General features: G+C 35.0%; 1 protein-coding gene and 1 long non-coding RNA gene across 6 annotated transcripts in view; one reads left to right on the forward strand and one right to left on the reverse strand.

Moving 5' to 3' along the window:
- Positions 1-12,281, forward strand: part of LOC120770318 (nephrin) — a 91,591-nt gene that overhangs the window by 14,482 nt on the left and 64,828 nt on the right. For all 5 annotated transcript variants that reach the window (XM_040097697.1, XM_040097700.1, XM_040097696.1 and 2 more), the window contains exon 4: positions 4,785-4,937. In XM_040097697.1, coding sequence (XP_039953631.1) covers positions 4,785-4,937 — 153 coding nt within the window. The remainder of the gene's footprint in view (positions 1-4,784; positions 4,938-12,281) is intronic.
- The window catches only part of LOC120770319, a 37,980-nt gene that overhangs the window by 14,360 nt on the left and 11,339 nt on the right, over positions 1-12,281 (reverse strand). The window lies entirely within an intron of this gene.

Raw genomic sequence — 12,281 nt, forward strand, 5'->3', positions numbered from 1 at the left:
TTTTTTTAATTAAAAAAAAATTTTACTTTATCTTGTTTAAACATATGTTCAAACTTAACTTTTCTTGGTTTTTTTTTTGCTTAAATGTTTAATGCCAAAGATAATAAACTTTCCCCAATTCCATACGACGTTTAGTTTTTTCTATCCTGCCCGCCAATTAAGAAAAATCATAAAAATGAAAAACCGAGAAATCGCGCGTCAAAGTTTTCGCTTTTTGCCCATGCGTTCATACGAGTATATCTGCTAGACGCTCGGTCACAATTTCCATCTATAACTTTGGGGACATATTCTTAGATAATTTTTAAAGAGATTTAAGCAAAAAACAAAATCGATTTTTTGAAGCTTCTAAAGCAGGCTCCCCCGCTTAAAGAAGAGTTACCAAACGTAATAAACGTAATAAACGTAATTTAACACCCAAATGCGTCTTTATTCATTCGATAAATGTTATCTCTTAAAATCTGTCTTTAAATCGGAACTAATTAAGAACCTTAATAGGATTGCTTCCAAATGTATTCAAGTTTTGTCACATTAGTAAACAGCTGTTTCGAATATTGTGTATGTTCGAAAAGACGAAAATCCAAACAGATTCCGTGACACCAATTAAAAACAGAATTGGTTTGCAATTCTGACAGCTAAGCAATTCTGTCTTGGATTCCACATATTATGCTAAGTGTTAATGTTAAATGGGGCTCAAAATGTTGTATTTGCAGAATGCTACATTTTACAGCTAATAAAATCTGTTCACCAAATGAGCCCCCTAAAGCACAAGTGGTATAACTCCACTTTTTCTTCTGTCGAGATATTAAAGGGTTTGCTAAAAGTTGTATATAAAAATAATATTGAACTTTTGGACTACTTTTTTCAATAAAACTTCAGAAAAAGGTCTTATTTAACTTAAATTGATGTCTTTGAAACTTTTTGTCCATTAACTCTTGATTTATCGAGTACCGAAAATTGATTATACCATTTGTGCTGTAAATGGTTTTAAGATTTCATTTAACTTATAAATAGTTTGAAATCTGTTTCGTTTTCTCATCTAATTTTTCATGTATTATCAATAAAACTTAAATTTATTTCATTATTGACAGTATAATAAGTGAAAAAATATTTTTTTTATTCATCGTCACTTTCTTGAGATTCTTCCTGAAGTGGGCCAACATCTTCAGCAGTCTCACTAGTAACAAGCCCCTCGAAATAATTGTGGTGTACTGGAGGGATGTATGGCAGCAAGTCCATCATATCTTTCCTTTTTTCTTTTGAAATAGGCCGAGCTCTTGTGTACAGCTTACCCTGATCAATGATGCAAACATTAACCTGTCGTCCTTTTTTTCCTGCTGGCTCGAAATCCAATGTTGAAAACGGCATATCTTCAGATAGAGTTTCCTTAAAAAGGATTTTAATAGGCTCACTTTTTGTGTAGCGTATCCATTGCATTTTCAGCCACGATACAGGTTGGCCTTCACAGTCTTTTTTCTTTTGGTGATTTTTTTTAGGATGTTTTCGACTGACAAAAAATTATCGATCGTCATAACTGTCACATGAAAGGCATTCTTTTTCCTTGACAACGCAATAGTTCTATACCAGTCGTCAGGTGTAAATATTTGTTGCGACTTACCAAAATTTTCAATAGATGCAAAGTCACAGTCATTGGGGAGGAATGAATGTCCACTTTGCATGAACTTTTGGTCCATCATTTCTACATTATTGTCTGGACTTTGGACATATTTCATCAACGTCATAGCGATTTTCCAGTTACGGTTTTGACCTGTGCATGTGTCACTACACATAACCACATGTTTGGCTGCTGTCGCTCTAAATTTTATGTGTTTAATTAAACACGATGAAATTTCTTGTGAACCTTTAGAACCATTTACTTCGTCCCAACAATACATGAGCCCCATTTTCGTTGAAAGTTTATGGCAACCTAAATGGTATACGTACATATTACGTGTGTAGTAGGCCTGTTGACACACCAATTCCGGGAAAGGCAGGGACTTCTCCAAATCAAAAGAGAATGCATAGTAGCTGTCATTGTTAGCACTTTTTTCAGCATCCGCCTTCATGGAATCGCGAGCTTGTTCTGCCTTCCGTAAATGAAGTTCATGGTCCTGCTTGAGCTTTCTCTTTTCTTCTTCATCTGTTGAGTATTTTACTTTATTAGAAAAAATATCACACTTGACGCAAGTGTCTTTATGTGGGGCGTGATATAGCAGATTGAACTCGATATTAAAAGTTCTTCGATATATATGCTCCCTAACAGGCTGAAGCCCTTGGCTTTCAACGTGCTCCTTGTACAGATTGTACATAAGTCGTATATTTAAGTTCTCGGCTAAATATTTCCTATTTGGGTTGTGTTTTCTTGTGTAGTGAGATTCGTATGAAGGAAAAGCTGAAATATGGGCTCTTACTTGTGCCATTTGTTCATCGGAGGTTTTGTTACCAGGCACCTTCTTACCCCGTTTATCGTCCCCTGGAGGATAGCCCATTTTGACCTTCTCCAAAGCTCGCGTCATTCTTCCATTTGAGATTTTCAATGTTTCTAAGAAGTACCTCTTGCAAACCTGTTTGAACTTGTTCGATTCTTCTCAGCGGTGGTTGGCCGACGACGTACCGGTAATATTGGTTTCAAAAGACCAAAAATGAATGCATTTTGGGCAGAGAATGTCCCTATTTTCCAAAATGCTTCGAATATTTTTTTTCGTTCTTCTTCTGTTATTTTGTTAAAACACTTTTTGGTGCATTTGCAATCGAGATTGCTAAATTGCTTCTCTGGAATTGGCTTTCCCTTTCTAGTGACGTAAGAGTCTCCCGAATTTCGCTTTCTTTTTTCTTTCTTCTTTCTTCTCGCTTCCATTCCTTTCTCTGCCTTTTCCGGGCTCTCTTTGGCCTTCCTTCTGCATTTTCCTCTGCTTCACCACTTTCATGAGTACTGAGTCTCCCTTCCACATCAGCAGCTGCTTCATTGTCCTCTATGGAACCGGGATCATCAACGGCTGAAACCAAAGCTTACGTTCAATTATTTGAGAAAGTATAAACATTACGACATGAATTAGCATTTTCGATTAAGCACCAAATTGGGTTTTACAACAACAACAAACGAATGAAGAAATTTTGCCATTTTTCAGCTTAACACTTAATTTCACTACTGTTACCTTCACCTGAGTCCATCTAAAGAAATTATTACAAAAAAACACTGAGAATAAGTCTTTCTCCCATGAAATTCACTGCACGAATGATGGATTTGTCAATTATACCACTTGTGCTGTCAACGATAGGCGGCAGCATTCACTGCACTAGTAATTTCTGCTTTTTATGAGGTTGCTATGGGAACTAGAAGCTACCACGTTATTGCATTAAATAGAACACATTTTCCTCAATACAGTACCATAGCTAACTCAAAAAAAAAAAACAAGTAAGGAAGGGCTAAGTTCGGGTGTCACCGAACATTTTATACTCTCGCATGATAAAGTGATAAACGAGATTTCATTATACGTCATTTACATATTTTTCAAATACCGTATTTGTGTAAAGTTTTATTCCGCTATCATCATTGGTTCCTAATGTACATATGTATTATACAGAGAAGGCATCAGATGGAATTCAAAATAGCGTTATATCGGAAGAAGGCGTGGTTGTGAACCGATTTCACCCATATTTCGTACATGTCATCAGGGTGTTAAGAAAATATTATATACCGAATTTCATTGAAATCGGTCTAGTAGTTCCTGACATATGGTTTTTGGTCCATAAGTGGGCGAGGCCACGCCCATTTTCAATTTTTAAAAAAAGCCTGGGTGAAGCTTCTTTCTGCAATTTCTTCCGTAAAATTTAGTGTTTCTGACGTTTTTTGTTAGTCCGTTAACGCACTTTTAGTGATTTTCAACATAACCTTTGTATGGGAGGTGGGCGTGGTTATTATCCGATTTCTTCCATTTTTGAACTGTATATGGAAATGCCTGAAGAAAACGACTCTGTAGAGTTTGGTTGACATAGCTATAGTAGTTTCCGAGATACGTACAAAAAACTTAGTAGGGGACGGGGCCACGCCCACTTTTCCAACGAAATTACGTCCAAATATGCCCCTCCCTAATGCAATCCCTTGTGCCAAATTTCACTTTAATATCTTTACTTATGGCTTAGTTATGACACTTTATAGGTTTTCGGTTTCCGCCATTTTGTGGGCGTGGCAGTTGGCCGATTTTGCCCATCTTCGAACTTAGCCTTCTTATGGAGCCAAGGAATACGTGTACCAAGTTTCATCATGATATCTCAATTTTTACTCAAGTTACAGCTTGCACGGACGGACGGACGGACAGACGGACGGACAGACGGACGGACAGACGGACGGACGGACAGACAGACATCCGGATTTCTACTCTACTCGTCACCCTGATCACTTTGGTATATATAACCCTATATCTGACTCTTTTAGTTTTAGGACTTACAAACAACCGTTATGTGAACAAAACTATAATACTCTCCTTAGCAACATTGTTGCGAGAGTATAAAAAAATGGAGTTATACCACTTGTGCTTTAAAGTGCTCAAATATAAATAACTTCATCACTGAATTGATTCGGTGATTGTTTAACGATGTGTGTTTCAAAAAACTAAACTCTATCGAAACTGCGGTAAGAGATTTAGATTAAAAAAAGATGTCGATCTCCTCCTTTACGATCAAATATGTAAATCAAAAATCATTTCAAATTTTAAAATACTATCTTTTTATACTTACATTATTGTTTTTAACTATTATTCTAATATTTGGATGTGTTCTTTATTCAGCACCACCTGGCTATATTGAAATACAAGGCTATACTCAGAATTCGAAAGTAGAGGTAAGGGAAAATCAAGATTTATCATTGAACTGTGTTGTTGGAAATGCAAAGCCAGCCGCACAAATCATCTGGTTTCGTGGGAACGTGGAATATAAAGAAGGTAATTAATAAATACTAAAGTTATTTCTGTATGATATGAATATATATTGACATGCCTTCGAAATAAACCGATGTAACTTTTTGTACAATTCCTCCAATAAAAACCAAGGCTTATTTATTGGCGTTAAGGAAGGGCTATATACTTACATAATAACCATGTACAATACTCGGCTGGGTATTGAACCAGCTTAATTTTTTGGGGGATTTTGTCTTAAAAAAAATCCTACAAAATCGAAATATTGGACTTCGAATTTTGATATTAAATATAAATCTAAATCTTTGGAAAAAAATTGCTTTGATTGGTTTTGCGCCCATCCAAGCTAGTGAAAAATTGAGTAAAAATTAAGATATTTTAATAAAACTTCACTACACTTTTTTCTTGGCACTCAATGATGGTTGGTATCGAAGATGAGCGGAATGGGTACATTGCCTAAATGCCATTGATTGATAAAATATAAAGTACCTTTGAAAACATTTAAAAAGAGTACGTACCAATAATTATAGCTTTAATATATTGAGTAATCGTATTTCTAATCAAGCTTGAATTTTATTTTTATTTTTATAATGAACCAAATATATTACATTTTGATCGACCACTTTTTGCCATTTTCCCGCTAGTCCGATGGTGCAAGGTCAGGGCTATATGGTGGATGCATCAAAACTTCCCACCCAAGCTTTTCCAGTTTTTGCCGAGTAATCAAAGATGTGTGTGGTTTAGCGATGTCTTTCTGTTGATCAGCTCTGGTCGGATTTTTTCGATTGCTTGCTTCAATTTCTTAACTTGCTGACAATAAAACGTAGAATCAATCGTTCGACCAGGCTGGAGCAGCTTATAGTGGATGATTCCTTTTCAATCTCACCAAACACTCAGCATAACCTTTTGAGGCGTCAATCTTGGCTTCGTTGTCTTCACCACGCTTGGACCATGATCGTTTCCGCACATTATTGTCGTATTTGATCCATTTTCGTTTCCTGTTACCATTCGCTTCAGAAATGGTTCGATTACATTTCGTTTCAGCAAGAATCGCAGATCGGTCCATTAAATTTTTCAATGAAAATTCATGTGGTACCCAAACATCGAGCTCCTCTTTGTAGCCAGCTGTTTTTAAATGGTTTAAAACCGTTTGATGATGAGTGTTAAGTTCCTTATCGATGTCATGACTGCTTATGTTCTGGTCAATCTTTTCCATAATTTCATCGACTTTTTCAAGGATATGTCGACCATAGTGAGGTGCATCGTTCACCTTGAAATTTCCAGAACGGAAGCGAACGAACCACTGTTGTGCTACACGAACTGATACATCATCGTCTCCGTAAACTTCACAAATTTCATCGAAATATAGAGAATTTCTTCATTATTTTTATTAATTTTTGACCAGCTGTAAATTCCCGAATTTAATTTTTTTTAGTTAATTGAAGCTTAAAATCTCACCTTTTCAACACTATATGGTATGACACGTGATTGGAAGCACTGGAGATATACGACTGGAACGACATCTATTGACAAAAGACTTTTTCGACTACCCAATATAATCCATTCAAGCGAAACCTCCAAACACATCTTTTCGACACTGTTTAGAATAATGTGAAAATTGGTGGGATCGATATAAAGATAAATACATAACTAAATGCGGCAGAAACATTTAATTTTACATCCAGGATGGTAAAAGAGAGCTTTATGGGACCCGTTGTCAAAATTGGTAGATGGACGTGGTACCGCCCACATTACTGCACAAATAATGTCTTTAATGTCCGAAAATTGAGAAATCAGCTGAGGCGGACTCTATACCGAATGTGTGAGATATTTAATTGAAAATCGCAGAGAATCCTTTTTTGATAATAATATGTTTGTATGTTGAAAATCGGTTTTAGTCAAAGTCAGTCCCGTTGCATATGTGAAAATTCTTACAATTCATTTATTTGAAGTTATATTGAACAAGTACAATATTCTTAACGGTCTCAACTGAGAGGCGGTTAAGCTCGTTACTCCACTGTGTACTGATTAAGGAAAAAATACGCTTGCAATTTGCTTTGTGACCAGGGATAGACAACAAATACTGAACTATTATCAAGATTTCGGAAAAGGAATTAGCGTTCTTATTAGCTTTGAAGTATTGACACAGCTGGTCATTAACAGATTGCTCAAAAAATTCATATTTCTCGGTCATTTCCATGCGACGGTATACATGTATGTATTAAATATATGGGTAGGGTTACCATATTACCAGATTTGTCAGGGAATTCCCTGAATTTGACCTTCGGCACTGATTCCCTGATTTCCGTGAAAAATGCAATGATTCCCTGGTTCCTGGTTATGAGCACCACAGTGTTTTAGTCTACTTGGGCATTTTGAATTTGCGCGCCACGCGTAGGAAGCATTTGCATGAATCATATCATTCATGGTTGCGTTCCAAAACTCAACCGAGTTCAACTCGCACAGGAATTTTATACCGAAAAAAACCAGGGAATCAGTGCATTTTTTACGGAAATCAGGGAATCAGTGCCAAAGGTCAAATTCAGGGAATTCCCTGACAAATCAGGTAATATGGTAACCCTACCCATATATTTAACAGAAATATTTTCGAACTGACTTTATTCCGCATTAATCGTCCAGCCAGTATGTGGATTAGCTTAATAAAATTAAGTGAGTGTGGTTTTCTAAGAACTGTGTATCTTTTTGCATAAAATGAATAAAATTGGAGGAAAACTTAGCATTACCATATAACTTATTTTAAGATTTTCAAACATCTGGTTGACTTTACTCCTTATGTATTGTTGATGGTATTGATGTACCCTAATTGTGTGTATTCAGATAGCATCTTTTTCCGTTAATAATTTGTAGTACTGCCAAAAATAGATAAAATCATTTCAATACTACTCCTATATTTCATATACCTAATATAAAGTTTTCAAACTTCCGGATATCTTAATAATGTACTTATGAGTCAATATTTAAAATATCTTAGCAAATTAAACTGAACGTATAATATTGGATATACAAGTACTACGAGTCTACGAATTGCACTAATGCATGTAACTAATGATTTTCGTTTTTATAATCTTGCAACATGTTGCTACAGAGTATAATATTTTTGTTCACCTAATGGTTGTATGTATCACCTAAAAATAATATATAAATATAGGGTTAAATATGTATATATAAATAATCAGGAGACGAGTTGAAATCCAAGTGACTGTCTGTATGTCCGTCTATGCAAGCGATAACTTAAAAAAAATCGTATTTCTCTAGTGAGGACGATCTTGTAGATGGGCGTAATTGGACCATTGCCAACCCCAAACAAGTAAGGAAGGGCTAAGTTCGGGTGTCACCGAACATTTTATACTCTCGCATGATAAAGTGATAATCGAGATTGCATTATACGTCATTTATGTACATATTTTTCAAATACCGTATTTTTGTAAAGTTTTATTCCGCTATCATCATTGGTTCCTAATGTATATATTATACAGAGAAGGCATCAGATGGAATTCAAAATAGCGTTATATCGGAAAAAGGCGTGGTTGTGAACCGATTTCACCCATATTTCGTACATGTCATCAGGGTGTTAAGAAAATATTATATACCGAATTTCATTGAAATCGGCCTAGTAGTTCCTGAGATATGGTTTTTGGTCCATAAGTGGGCGAGGCCACGCCCATTTTCAATTTAAAAAAAACCTGGGTGCAGCTTCCTTCTGCAATTTCTTCCGTAAAATTTAGTGTTTCTGACGTTTATTGTTAGTCGGTTAACACACTTTTAGTGATTTTCAACATAACCTTTGTATGGGAGGTGGGCGTGGTTATTATCCGATTTCTTCCATTTTTGAACTGTATATGGAAATGCCTGAAGAAAACGACTCTGTAGAGTTTGGTTGAGAGAGCTATAGTAGTTTCCGAGATATGTACAAAAAACTTAGTAGGGGACGGGGCCATGCCCACTTTTCCAAAAAAATTACGTCCGAATATGCCCCTCCCTAATGCGATCCTTTGTGCCAAATTTCACTTTAATATCTTTATTTGTGGCTTAGTTATGACACTTTATAGGTTTTCGGTTTCCGCCATTTTGTGGGCGTGGCAGTGGGCCGATTTTGCCCATCTTCGAACTTAACCTTCTTATGGAGCCAAGAAATACGTGTAACAAGTTTCATCATGATATCTCAATTTTTACTCAAGTTACAGCTTGCACGGACGGACGGACGGACAGACAGACATCCGGATTTCGCTCTACTCGTCACCCTGATCATTTTGGTATATATAACCCTATATCTGACTCTTTTAGTTTTAGGACTTACAAACAACATTAATAACAACAACAAAACTATAATAATCTCCTTAGCAACATTGTTGCGAGAGTATAAAAATGACGATAAACGAAAATCTATAAAATGCCATAACTAAGCGCTTAATTAAGATATAAAACTATAACAAATAACGGTTTTGTTAAAAACTTGTGTCATAAAACAATAAATTAATACGTTAGAGACATTAAATTTTACACTTGGGACGATACAGGAAAACTTTATAGGAGCCGGGGTAAAAAACGCAGGATGGGCGTGGCACAGCCCACACATTTTGGTGAAAATTTGGACCAAATTTAGTATATAGTATAACATTATCTCGATATTTTTATGTTCCAGTGTGAAAATGAGCGGAATGCTATTACTTCCCATATAACACAATTAACACCAAAAATATATGTACATATCAGGATAAAACTTTACGCGATTAGTGTCTCTGACATCTGCCACGTTATAACTAAAAATTTTCCAATCCACAACGGACCAAAATTATCTAAGCCCCTATATATGTACCTAATACAAATATTTTCGAAATTCCGGATGACTTTATATCTAATATAGTAACCAACATGTGAGTAACCTCAATAAAAATGAGATAGCATGTTTACTTACAACAGTATATTTAAATAAATCTATATAAAACGGATAAAATTGTGCTCAAACTTGACCTACATATATCCCATGTAACTAATAATATAATTTTTGGAAATCCGGCTGACTTTACTCCATATGATTGGTGATGACCTTAAAGAAACTCGGGAAATATTTTATTAGTGTATGACTTGTTAAAATCGGGTCAATAATTCCTCCAACTCCTATATTCTACAAATAATGATTTTCCTTTTCTGACAAACCTTATGCCTAACATGTCGATCAGTGAATAAGTTATATATACATACTTACATATGTATATGATCAAATTGAAAGGTGAATTTTTCATTTATACTTCGCGTGTTTTTCGAATGAGTACATTTTTTTTCTGTAATTTAGTAGTACTGTTAGTGACATCTATGATAAATTTCACGTCAGAATATTCATTAGTATTTGTTATACGCGTCGTTTTGTGAGGCTCTAAAAGTGAATTCTTCGATTTTTACTATGTCTGAATTTATTGAACAAAGAAGTGCGATCATGCATAATACTGCATTGATTATTCGTGATCATTTCGCCACATTTTAAACTAATACCGTGCCACAACCAACGCATTCGCCTGATTTAGCTTCGTATAACTTCTGGCCATTCAGCAAATTCACATGACCACTCCGAGGACGCCGCTTTGGCTCAATTGAGGATATAAAAGCTGAATCGAAGAAGGCTCTGATGGCCATCACGACAGAGGATTTTTCCAGGTGCTAAGATGACTGGAAAATTTGTTGGCATAAGTGTATTGCAGCGGTAGGAGATTACTTTGAAGGAGATGAAATGGACAAAATTCACCTTTCAACTTGATCACAGCTATATACTTATAATTGCTTGGACTCCGATTATCTGGTTGACATTTAGCGCTTTGAGATATTTCCCTGGCTTTGATTCTGGCGAGTTGCAAGAGTGTAGAATATTCAGTTGCACACGAACTTAGCACTTCCTTACTTGTTTTCAGAATAAGGTTTTGCCAACCGCTGAAGGTATTTGCCCGGCTTTGATCTTTAATATAAAGTTTTACAATTATCTAAATGTACATCTTTGGGTTTTTTCAAGATTATAAAGGTTTTCAAATTGTTTAAACTATGAAATGTTATTTAGATATGTATATCACTTGTAGCTTATTATATGAAAAAATTAACGGCATGGTGTAATGTTTAAATTAAGTTAAGGTATTTACAAGGTGTGTTCCAAAGGTGCTCAGAATCCAACATTCGAAAGACATCATGTCACCGATTATTTGACCAAAAATCACATTTTAACCATTAACCACTCCCCGTACTCACCTGATATGGCACTGTTGGATTTCTTCCTTTTCGGAAAAATGCATTTGCCCATGACAGGAAAGCGTTATGCAGGCGTAGAGGCCATTCAAATGGCTTGCACCGGCATAATGGCGGCAATACCGGTCAACGAGCTAAAATACTCGTTCGACATGCTTTTGGACCGTGCAAAAAGCTGTATTGAAGCAGAAGGCAACTATTTTGAATAAAATAAATTAATTTTGCCGAAAAAGCCCTTTTATCTGTTTTTTTAAGTCCTGTTTGCTTTGGAACGCACCTTGTGTATAATATGAATCACTTCAAAATTTTAGTGTCTAGAATAAACTTCTGTGTCATATAAAATATGAGGTGTTTAGAACATGAACTTAGCCCTTAACCCAGTTTTGAACACGTATACCCCGAACTTGCAGGTATTTTAACACATTTTATAATACTATCTTAGAATGTTGTAATTAATATTTTAATAAAAATACCTAATTTTCTTAAATGTCGAAAGACAATTATAGAAAAGTGAAATTGTACTTTGAATACTCATTTGAATACTTTTATTCTTTAAAAATCATATTATATTCAGCTCTATGTATCACGCAATCCATCGTATACTATTTTTTCGGGAAAGCTATCGTACAAATTGAACAATTCCGAACGTAAGTTCGAAATTCGTAGAGTGGCAGTTAGCGGATCTATATTTTGTTCGTAAATTCAATTTGAATATAGTCGATTTCAGTGTTATTTATCAAAATTTAAATTTTTTTTCTACCCTGTATATTTTGAAAAGTCAAAATTCAGAATTATCGATTTTTTCGAAGATTTTTTGGAGAGGGAAAGAAATACATAATTTATAAGCGAAATTTCTAGTGTTTATAGTTATATATTTAAACATCATTCGTAAATTTTTTTTATAGAAAATCTTTTATATTTTGCCTTTGAGAAGCAATTGCCCGATGCATCTCAATCTCTATCTGAAACAAAAAATTCAAAGAGTTTCATATTTGTTCATAACTTATCTTCTAGTTAAACTAAGAAAATTCCAAAAATAGTGTAAAGTTCTACAAGTTTAAAAATATGTTCAAACTTGACTTTTCTTTTTTTTTAGTTAAAATAGAAGATAATTTAATGCCA

Source organism: Bactrocera tryoni, chromosome 3 (genome assembly GCF_016617805.1).
Source record: "Bactrocera tryoni isolate S06 chromosome 3, CSIRO_BtryS06_freeze2, whole genome shotgun sequence".
In the NCBI taxonomy this organism is placed as follows: domain Eukaryota; kingdom Metazoa; phylum Arthropoda; class Insecta; order Diptera; family Tephritidae; genus Bactrocera; species Bactrocera tryoni.